This window comes from Pristis pectinata, chromosome 26, assembly GCF_009764475.1.
Source record: "Pristis pectinata isolate sPriPec2 chromosome 26, sPriPec2.1.pri, whole genome shotgun sequence".
NCBI lineage: Eukaryota > Metazoa > Chordata > Chondrichthyes > Rhinopristiformes > Pristidae > Pristis > Pristis pectinata.
The window spans coordinates 2,272,862-2,284,919 of NC_067430.1; the positions used below are offsets into that span (position 1 = coordinate 2,272,862).

The 12,058-nt window shown below is 40.1% G+C and overlaps 1 protein-coding gene across 2 annotated transcripts in view; it reads right to left on the minus strand.

Moving 5' to 3' along the window:
• Positions 1-248: 248 nt before the first annotated feature.
• The window catches only part of tmem269 (transmembrane protein 269), a 106,409-nt gene continuing 94,599 nt past the window's right edge, over positions 249-12,058 (minus strand). For both annotated transcript variants that reach the window (XM_052039370.1, XM_052039371.1), the window contains exon 8: positions 249-2,499. In XM_052039370.1, coding sequence (XP_051895330.1) covers positions 2,390-2,499 — 110 coding nt within the window. In that variant the 3' untranslated portion in view covers positions 249-2,389. The remainder of the gene's footprint in view (positions 2,500-12,058) is intronic.

A 12,058-nucleotide genomic window follows, 5' to 3' on the forward strand; every position in this document is an offset into this window, starting at 1 on the left:
AAATATTTAGATTGTGTCAGACCATTAAATGATGGTATTCAATGAGATCTTGGGACGCTGATTCAAGAAACATAGAAGGTGAGAAACAATTAGTCAGAAGGCAATTGAAACATTGGCCTTTACGACAAATGGAAATAGACTACTAAAGTATGGAAGTCTTGCTACATTAGTACAGATCTTTAGTAAGACCACACTTGGAGATTTGCATACAGTCTCTATTAAATGAAGATCATGCTTTCCTTCAGCATAATTCTAGATTAATTCTCGGAATGAAGCATTTATCTTATGAGGAGAGTTTGAATAGATTGCGCCTATGATCTCTAGAGTTTAGAAGAATCAGAGGTGATCACATTAAAATTTCAGACATTAAACTCAATAGAAGCTTGACATTATATATACCATGTGCAGTCATTGGTGGATACGTCCAGAACTGGTGGGTCAGCCATTTAAAACTAAGCTGAAGAATAATTTCTTCTCTCAGAGAATTCCTCATGTAAGATTATGGAATTCTTCAGGCTATAGTGCTGTGGACGATGGGTCAGAAATATATGAACTGAATTTCTATAGAAAATTTTAAAAAAGGGCTAACAAAGTGGAGCTTTCTACATTTTGTATAAATGACGTGGATGAAAGAACCAAAAGAATGATGCTAAATTTGTTGAAGATACAAAGATAGGCAAGAAAGTAGTTTGTGAAGAGGACAGATAGGTTAAATGAATGGGCTTAGATCTAGCAAATGAGAGTATAATGCTGGAAAATGTGAAATTATCTACTTTGATAGGAAAAAATGTGTATTATGCAGATGGTGAGAGCTCTTAGATACAGTGTGATCTGTGTGTCCTAGTGCATGATTCAAAAAAGGCAGGTACAACATGTAATGAGGAAAGGTTATCATTATATTGTTTGGGTAATTGAATACAAAAGAGGGATGTTTGTTTCATTTATTTAGGGCATTGGTGAGACCGTATCTAGAAAACTATGAAGAAAAGGTTGGACAGGCTGGATATCAGTCCTTGTCTTAGCTCTCATCCGCTTCCATTGCAGTAGAGCTCCTGTGTGACTCTGCCCTGGCTACAGACTACTCATATCAGTCCCTCATGCAAATAGGTACCAAAACTAATTTACCCTCTGCAGCATGCCAGTATCTGAGTTGGTGGCTGTGTATGTCTGAAGCATTACATTATAGACCTAGAAGTTTTCTGACGTCTTGATTCCTCTCCATAGGACATCCAGGGGCATGCTTGAAAACAGATGTGGCCATTCCTTTTGCCTATTTGTACACTGAGTGAGTTGTTGAAGGATAATATAGTAATCACCATGGATGACAGTGGTTAGGTCCTCTAATCATAAAGAGGTAGGATCTTAGGTGCAGTCAGTATAGGGTCAAACTGATGTTGGTTAGCTGTGCATTAGAATTTCAGTGCATGTTTTCCAGCACTATTCCTTTTTTTTTCCTCCCAGAGTTTACCAAGTCTTCAGAAGCCCAGAAAAACCTGGTCAAAGGTGACTTGAACTGAAATTTCCGAAGGGAGTGAAGGGAATTGTTTAATGTGGCTTGTGCTATGAGTGTATGGGAATGGAGAACTCTTGGAGTAAGTTGATCCAGAGATTTTCAGGGGTATATCAGCAGTCTGGGATCCCTCATCCGTTCATTCACTTAAGGAATGTAGCAGAGGAATTTGAAAAAGTTGACCAGGGAACATACAACATACAGGACAATGTGGAGTTAAAGGTGAGAGACAGGAAGGCTATTAAGCATCTCAAAAGTTTTAACCCATTGGCAAATACACTTTAATACATTAAGTAAAACAACCACAACTTAGCCCATGTCTGACCTGTCCAGAGGGAGATTTAGAAGGCAATTGATCCAATGATCCACTTAATTAATAACTTGGGCTTACTTGAACTATTGGTTTCCATAGCAAGTAAAACCCAATAATTTGTTCACTCTATTTAAATAAAATTTTCAAATAGAGGAAAAAATATTCTGAATACATCATTAATACCTTTTGGAATTAATTTAAAAAATGGTCAAACTTACAAGAGTGATTTAAATACAAAGAATTTTTTCAAGCTCATGAAGGAAACTGGAATGTTACATTCTGCTTGTTTTTTGGGGAACCAAGAAAAAATCAGAGATGACTTACATTACTATAAATGAAATAAATTGTTAACGGAATGCAAAATACAAGTACCTCCATATTGATCAGAAAAAGTAGAGAAATGAAAACTGTACCAGCCTATTAGCTAGGTCAAAATAGGTCAATCCTTCTACAGATTTCATGTACAATATTGTCTTTATGTGATTTTTTAAGAATTGATCTTGGGTCTGGTTGCTGAACTGTAGCATCAAGCCTGTCCATATAAAGGAAAAGCATGAAACATGAATTTAATATTCACAGTTCCACAGAGCAGAAGGAAAAAGAGTATAGGAGAAACACCAAATCAGATAGTACATGCAGGTCAGCCGGAGTGGACAGCAAAACAGCATCATCAGACCTAGAAAACAGAGAAAAAAAATAGTTTAATATATTTTATATAGCTTAATTTGCTTTTATATTTACTTTCTATAATGCAAAGCACTTGCTTAAGACAAATTGATTTTAATTTGATTTTAAAATGTTTACTAAATTTAACTTTTTAAATATGATGATTACATAGTTTATTAACAGTGACTTAGTGTGTTACAGCTCACAATTCAAGGCAGCAACATGTTTGAAAAATTAGGTGCTAAACCTAGAACTTGCGGTGTATTACATTATCTGAACAGTACATGCTATTTGCTAATTTGCAAATTCACATGTTTGTTATCACAAATCCTGAAATATAGTTCATACTGAAGTGAAACTAAAAACATAATATAGTCAGCACTTAGTATTTACAATGCGCTTTTAAATTTCTGATTGCAGATCTAGCTGCTAGAATATTAATTTCTGAGGTGCTGTGATATATGTTTTTGAATACTTGCCAATCAAATCAGCATTGGGCAACAGTTTTCCTTTTTGATTTTGTGTAGCAAGGTGATTGTTACAGAAATACAACTTCAAACGTCCACATTTTCACCTTTCCTTATCACTTAGAAGGCCATTCAGTCCATTGAGTTCATGCTGACTCACAGATCATTCCCATTCCTCAACCATTATTTTCTGAAAACTATTCTCCTTACATTCCCTTCAACTCCCCTCAGATTCTACTACTCACTAGGGATAATCTGCAGTGGCCAAGTAGCCTACCAATCTCCACTTTCTTGGGATGTGGGAGGAAACTGGAGCACCCAGGGGAAACCCATGCAGTCACAGGTAGAATGTGCAAATTTCACACAGACAAAATTAAAGACACATACAAACACATTTCATAGAATAATGGAATCAGATCAATAGAAACAACAAAATTCCATGTGAGAAATATGAGCCTATAAGATCACGCCTGGCTCTTAAGTGCTGAATATGTAAAATTGGGTTTTTATGTACTAGAGAATATTTCTGTCTGAAATTGCACCAAATTATGAATTGCATCAGGCATTTCCATGCATGATATATATATCCATACATGAACTAGAAGCACAATGCACTAGTTTGTTAGTTTTTTTGTACTGACATTGGGAGACATGATTGGGCCACTTCAGAACTGACTGCAAGCTGCTCAAACACCTTCCAAAGTTCACAGACTACTTAAGACAATGGAGAGTATTTTCCCCACTATTTCTCAAAGACATGCTCATTAGCAAAGTGTGTGCTGCCAGAGTCTCCAGAGGCACCTTAACTTACCTAATCCTCTCTGAAGAACAATATATTTGCAGGCTCAGACTTTACAAGGTAGTCGCCACTAAGATAGGTGACATTCTGAAGCTTTGGCCTGCTTTCCTGCCTGGACTGCTGTCTACATGGATGACAAGGCCACTGAACCTCAACTTCCTTACCATGGAATCACTGTGGCCATGGAGGATCTCTGCCATGCCTTCCATACGCTGTTCACGACTGCATCTAAGCAGTCTCACAGGCAATATGGAAATAAATTACTTCATCTCTTTTCATTTCAATGGGAAACAGGTTGTACCTTGGGTGCTGGGATTTGCTATAATTCCTGGCTTCTCACAAATGGAGGCAGCAATTGACAACAATCATATTCCCATAAGGGATCCCATGAAGAAATCAGATCTTTTTCATCACTGGAATAGTATCCATCACCTCAGTGCAGCTTTTTATGTACTTACCAGAAGAATTTCCTCAAGGTGCTTGTGTTGTTTCCTGGAAGCAAATTATTGCTTCATATTGAAGGAGACAAAACCGCTGATCATTTTTAACAGTTGGTTCTGCTTAGAAGGATGGATCCCAAGAGGGTAGAACTGAAAAAGGTAGCTATGGTGATGTTAGGAGTGATTTATGCCTGGAGCTAGAGGAAGTGAGCAAGGGACAAAATGAGTACTTGCACTGGTATTCACCAAGGAGAAGGACATGCAGGTAGTGAGATTAGTGTGTGGTATGCTAATATTCCAGGGCATATTGATATCAAGAAGGACAAGATCTTGTGTCTCTTGAAGAACATTAAGGTGGAGAAGACTCGAGGGCCTGATGGGAACTATCCCAGGTTATTGAGAGAGGCAAGAGAGGACATTACTGGGGCCTTGATGTACATTCTTGTATTCCCTCCGGCCACAGGCGAGAGCCCAGAGGACTGGAAAGTAGCCAATGCTGTTCCTTTATTTAAGGGCAATAAGGGTAATCTAACAAATTATAGGCCAGGGTCTTTACATCAGTGGTAGGGAAGCTATTGGAGAAGATTCTTAGGGGTAGGATTTATGCGCATTTGGAAATGAATGGGCTTATTCGGGATAGTCAACATGGCTTTGGGCCGGACAGGTTATGTCTTATGGACTTGATTCAGTTTTTTGATGAAGATGATCGATGAGGGTAGGGCAGTAGATGTTGTCTACCTGGACTTTAATAAAGTATTCAACAAGGTCCCTCATGGTAGGCTGGTAGGGACCAAAATCTTGCTGATTTTTTTCCTCTTCCCATATGTAATTTGTATATATGGGAGCGGAGGAAAGTTTACCAGCAATAGTGAAGCCGTCAATTCCTGCCTTCTCTCATACTCTTAAATTCAAGTAAATATAGGCCCAGTCTGCTTATACGACAACCCCCCATTCCAAGAACCAATCCAGTGAGCCTTTGTTGCACTCACTCTATTGCAAGTTTATCCGTCCTTAGGTACAGAACAATATTACAGGTCCAGTTTTATCAGGCTACTATATAACTGCGATATCTTTATTTTCATACTCAAACCCTCTTGCAATAATTGTCAAAACACCTGCTTTCCTAATTGCCTGCAAGTTAACTTTCAATGATTTATGTGTGAGAACATCCAGGTCCTTCTGAACATTAAAACCTTTCAATCTCTTCACATTTAAAAATACCTTGTTCTCTATTTTTTCTACCAAAGTGGATGACCTCACATTTTCCCATTTGAGGCATTTTATGACAATAAACTTGCACATGTATAAATGCAACATGCATTTTATCTTCATTTCTGCCATGTAATAAACACCGTGGATGAGATTTTATTTCTGGCCATAAAGTCAGAAAGGTTCAAAGTGTGGATTTCCTTAATGTGAATGCTTGCCATGCATCTCAGAAACACTGAAATGGAATATCCCAAATAGATTTTCTGTTCAGGATATCAATCCAGAAATTAGATATGACACCCTGAAGAGGCTCCTTTACATGCTATAAGTTTCTGAGTTAATAAAGCAGTGCAATGTGTCTTCCTATAGGCAGCACAATACCAACTGCTGCCCTTGTCCCGCTTGCTGGTAGAGGTTGTGGTTTTGGAAGGTACAGTGCATTTTGTGGATGGTCCACACTGAAGACGAGATGTGCTGGTGGAAGAGTCAGAGTTTAGCACGATAGATTAGGTGCCAAATCTAGTGGGTTCCTTTACCCTGAATGACTCTGAACTTCTTGAGTGCTGTTGCAGCTGCACTAATCCAGGCAAGCGAACAGTATTCCATTGAATATTTGATGGTGGAGAGGCTTTGGGCTATCAGGAAGAGAGTCATGATGGATGATACCAGGTTTCTGATTTGTAGCCATATTTATGTGGCTGGTCCAGTTTTGGTCAATGGTGCCTCGAGGGTATTAATGGTGAAGCAATGTGCAATAATAAAACCACATTAAGAGTAGGTGATTGATCAGTCTCCTTCCAATGAATGATGGTCATTGCCTGGTACTGACATGACATAAATGTTACTTACCACTTATCAGCCTCTGCCTGAATGTTTTTTTAAGTCTTGCCTCGTGCAGATTTGGCTAGTTCAGTTCCCAAGGAATTGTGAATAGAATTCAACATTGTACAATCATCAGTGAACATCACCACTTAAGCTGTAGGGAAGATCATTTATGAAATTAAACATGATTTCGCTTCAAAAACCTGAGGAAGTCCTGCAGTGATGTCCTAGAGTTGGTTTGTTTGATTCCAACAATCACTAGCATGTTCCTTTATACAAGAATGATTCCAGCTATTGGAGTAACTTCCCCTAGATGCTCACTGACTTCAGTTTTTCCTTGATCAAACACTGCCTTAAGGTCAAGGCAGTCATTCTCACGTTACCTCTAGAATTCTCCTTTTCTGTTGATGTTTGGACGAAGGATCTAAAAACAAGTGGTTCTGATGAAATCTAAATTGAGTATAGATGAACTGGTTATTGGTGACTAAGGGTTGCTTGATAGCACTGGTGACAATATCTTCCAACACTGACATCTTACCAAACAGACTGGATGGTAGTTAGCTAGAGTGGATTTGCTCTGCTTTTTATGGACAAGGCATAACTTGGCAATTCTCACACGGTAGGGTAGATACCAGCTTTGCAACTTTATTAGAAATGTAGTTAGTTCTGGAGTGCATATATTGCATTATAGCTGTGATGTTGTCTAGTCCCACAGGCCTTTCAGTTTCGCTCTCAGCTATTGCTTGATATCATGTAGATTTAGTGAATGGGCTGAAGTTTGGTTTCTAGTTTAGTTTCAGGAGAAGTTGTGATGGATCATTCTGACACTTATAGAAACATAGAAAAACTACAGCACAATTCAGGTCCTTCAGCCCACAAAGCTGTGCCGAACATGTCCCTACCCTAGAAATTACTAGGCTTACCCATAGCCCTCTATTTTTCTCAGCTCCATGTACCTATCCAACAGTCTCTTAGAAGACCCTATCGTATCCGCCTCCACCACTGTTGCCGGCAGCCCATTCCACGCACACACCACTCTCTGAGTAAAAAACTTACCCCTGACATCTCCCATATACCTACTCCCCAGCACCTTTAAACCTATGTCCTCTTGTGGCCACCATTTCAGCCCTGGGGAAAAGCCTCTGACTATTTACCCTATCAATACCCCTCATCATCTTATATACCTCTATCAGGTCCCCCCTCATCCTCCGTCACTCCAAAGAGAAAAGGCTGAGTTCCCTCAACCTACTTTCATAAGGCATGCTCTACATTCCAGGCAGCATCCTAGTAAATCTCCTCTGCACCCTTTCTATGGCTTCCACATCCTTCCTGTAGTGAGGCGACCAGAACTGAGCACAGTACTCCAAGTGGGGTCTGACCAGGGACCTATATAGCTGCAACAATACCTCTTGGCTCCTAAATTCAATTCCCCGATTGATGAAGGACAATACATAATATGCCTTCTTAACCACAGAGTCAACCTGCGCAGCCGCTTTGAGCGTCCTATTGACTCAGACCCCAAGATCCCTCTGATCCTCCACACTGCTAAGAGTCCTACCATTAAGACTATATTCTGCCATCGTATTTGACCTCCCAAAATGAACCACTTCACACTTATCTGGGTTGAACTGCATCTTCCACTTCTCAGCCCAACTTTGCATCCTATGTCCCTCTGTAACCTCTGACAGCCCTCCAAGCTATCCACAACACCCCCAACCTTTGTGTCATCTGCAAACTTACTAACCCACCCCTCCACTTCCTCATCCAGATCGTTTATAAAAATCACAAAGAGTAAGGGTCCCAGTACAGATCCCTGAGGTGCACCACTGGTCACCGACCTCCACGCAGAATACAACCCTTCAACAACCACTATTTGTCTTCTGTGGGCCAGCCAGTTCTGAATCCACACTGCAATGTCCCCTTGGATCCCATGCCTTCTTACTTTCCCAATAAGCCTTGCATGGGGTACTTTATCAAATGCTTTGCTGAAATCCATATACACTACATCTACTATTCTCCCTTCATCGATGTGTTTAGTCACATCCTCAAGAAATTCAATCAGGCTCGTAAGGCAGGACCTGCCCTTGACAAAGCCATGCTGACTATTCCTAATCATGTTATACCTCTCCAAATTTTCATAAATCCTGCCTCTCAGAATCTTCTCCATCAGCTTACCAACCACTGAGGTGACACTCACCGGTCTATAATTCCCTGGGCTATCCCTACTCCCTTTCTTGAATAAGGGAACAACATCTGCAACCCTCCAATCTTCCGGAACCTCTCCCGTCTCCATCGACGATGCAAAGATCATCGTCAGAGGCTCCACAATCTCTTCCCTCGCCTCCCACAGCAGCCTGGAATACATCTCATCTGGTCCTGGCGACTTATCCAACTTGATGCTTTACAAAAGTTTCAGTACCTCCTCTTTCCTAATATCTACATGTTCAAGCTTTTCAGCCCACTGCAAGTCCCCACTACAATCCCCCAGATCTTTTTCCACAGTGAATACTAACGTAAAGTGTTCATTAAGTACCTCCGCCATTTCTTCCGGATCCATACACACTCTCCCACTGCTGCACTTGATAGGCCCTATTCTTTCGCATCTTATCCTCTTGCTCTTCACATACCTGTAGAATGCCTTGGGGTTTTCCTTAATCCTGCCTGCCAAGGCCTTCTCATGCCCCCTTGTGGCTCTCCTAATCTCCTTCTTAAACTCCTTCCTATTAGCCTTACACTCTTCCAGATCTCTAACATTACCTAGCTCTCTCTACCTTTTGTAAGCTTTTCTTTTCCTTTTGACCAGATTTATTATAGCTTTTGTAACCACGGTTCCTGTCATAATATAGTTACAACAGCTTTAGCCTTGCTTTTTATATTCACATGCTGGGGCCTGCAGGGCTCTGTTCTTTTCTACTTCACAAAGTGCCACACTCATTTTCCTAAGTAGCTTTTGAAAAAGGTATACATAAAAGCAATATATAATGCGGAAGACAACGTTTCTATTATTTTAACAAATCATAATTAAAAAGAGAAAAAAAAGTGCCATAGTCATGGAGTCATACAGCACAGAAACAGGTCCTTCGGCCCACTCTGGCCATGCCTACCATCAAGTAGCTAGCAATACTAACCCCATTTACCAGTACTTGGTCCATAGCCTACTATGCCTTGGTAATTCATTGAAATGCTTTTAAATATTGTGACTATCTGCCTCCACTACCTTCTCAGGCAGTGCTTTCCAGATAGCAACAACGCTCTGGGTGAAAGAAATCTTCCTTAGATACCGTTTAAACCTCCTCTTCCTCACCTTAAACCTAGGCCCTCTAGTCTTAGACACTTCTGCCATGGGTAAATTTTCCTTACTATCAACCCTATCTATAACTCTCATAATTTTAAGACCTCTACCGTTATCCTCTGCTTCAAGGAAAACAAACCCAGCCTATCCAGCCTCTCCTCATGATTTATTGTGGATGTACTATCCTTATTAGACCTCCCCAAAATACATCACCTCATAATTATCAGGATTAAATTCCATCTGGCATTGTCCTGCATTTAAGACTAACCTCCTCACCATCAACACCACCACCAATTTTCATGTCATCTGCAAACTGACTAATCATACTTCCTGCATTCACATCTAAGTCATAACAAACAGCATGGATCGCAGCACTGATCCCTGTGGTACATCGCTGGTTACAAGCTTCCAATCACAACAGCTTTGTCGCCTGTTGCTATGCCAATTTTGGATCCACTTTATGAACTGACGTTGGGTTCCAACTTTTTGGTCCAGCCTTTCACGTGGGACCTTGTCAAGGCCTTAATGAAGTCCATGTAAACTACATCACTGCACTGCCCTCATCAATATATTTAGTTACCTCTTCAAAAAACTCAATTACATTAGTCAGACAGGATCACCCAGCATCAAACCCACGCTGACTATCCTTAATCGATTCCTGCCTTTCCAAGTGTAGTTTAATACTGTCCCTCAGGATTTTTTTTCCAATAATTTCTCTGCCACTAACGTTCGACCCACTGGCATCCCTGCTATCTTTCTTGAATAAAGGTACCACATTTGCTATATTCCAGTCATCTGGCACCTCACCTGTGGCCAAAGAACATTTAAATATATGTTATCTCCCCAGCAATCTTCTCTCTTGCTTTCCATAACAGCCTGGGATATATTTCATCAGTCCCTGGGGATTTATCCAGCTTTACGCTCACTAAGATATCCAGCACCTCTTCCTTTTTAATTTTAACATCCCCTATAATTTCACTGTCCCAGCTGAAATGTCCAACTACAATGCCTTTCCCATCAATGAACGGGGTGAAAATTATTCACTTAAGATCTCGCCCACATCTTCTGGCTCCATGCACAAATTGATCCTTTAGTCCCTCTTTATCAGTTTATCTCTTGCTCTTAAAATACTTATCAAATGCCTTGAGAGTTTCTTTAATCTTACTTGTCAGTGATATTTCATGGCACCTCTTTGCTCTCCTACTATCTTTTTAAGTACCCCCGCCCCCCACACACATACACACACTCTATACCTCTGAAGGGCCTTCCCTGTTTTCAGTACTCTAAATATATCATACTGTATGCTTTTTTTTCCATCAAGCCATAAATATCCCTTCACATTCAGTGTTCCTTGGACTTGTTGTCCTTCCTCTCCATCCTTACAGGAATACATTGCCTCACTATGTCACTTTTAAAAAACTTCCATTTGTCAGACATCGGTTTACCTGCATGCTGGAACAGCAATTAAACTCTGAATACATTCAGCGTCTGGCCAGCATCAATTACTTCAGCTGCATTCCATTGCATACTATAGCTTTTAAAATATTTCATCTAATCTACAGGACATATAATCCAACCATGTGTTAAACTTAAACTAGCTATGTAGCACCTACTTCCTTTTTTCTCTCACATCTTTCCATTGTAATCATATATGGTTTTAGTTTTTAGCAGTTTTCCAATTATATTATTCTTCCCACTTTGACACAGGCCATCAAATTACTTCCAGACAATAAGCTGGTAATTAAATTTATTATTTGGATTTACAATATTAACTGTTTCTTCTTTCAGAGATGCTGCTCAGTACTCAAGGATTTTCTGTTTTTATTTCATATACATACATGGCTCTCAGCTGCAAATTAAACTTGCAAATTGAATTTCAGCCTCAACTTTCCCTGAACTGACAATAATTAATCCTTACAAGATGTTCTGAGTCTGTATGTACTTAGTAACAAGTCTCAGTTTGTCCTGTAAGCAATCATTATTCATTCAACAAATGTAAAGACATTATATCCTCTGAGCAAACTGAGGTCTGGCACAGATACTTCCTTTTGGTTAAATGCTGTAATGCTCACATAGGAACTGACATCAAGGAGCTAATGCACAATGTTCATTATACGATCAGTTGATACTGTTACCGAAAGAAGAAGACAATACCTCATGACAAGTTTAATATATGGGTAACTCTTGTTGCAAATTAACAACAGCCTGGACTTTTCTGAGGGAGGACTGCTGACACACTCACTGCTGCATTCCCCATTTCCTTCAACTTGCCTTGCTACATCCAACAGCCAATCTCAGTGGCCCAGAGCAGCCCTGAGTGATGGCATTGCCTGAAGTGACAGCTTACAGTAGATGTGCCAGAGCTCACAAAAATTCTCTGGAAATGTTTGACAGCTGGCAAAGCCCCATCTCCATCTACAAAATGCCCTACAGTTACTCATCTGGGCTATGCTAACAGCACTTCTCAAACCTGTGATCTCTGCTACACAACAAGGAGCAGATTAATGGGAACCCCACTACTAGTAGGTGTTCTCAAATGA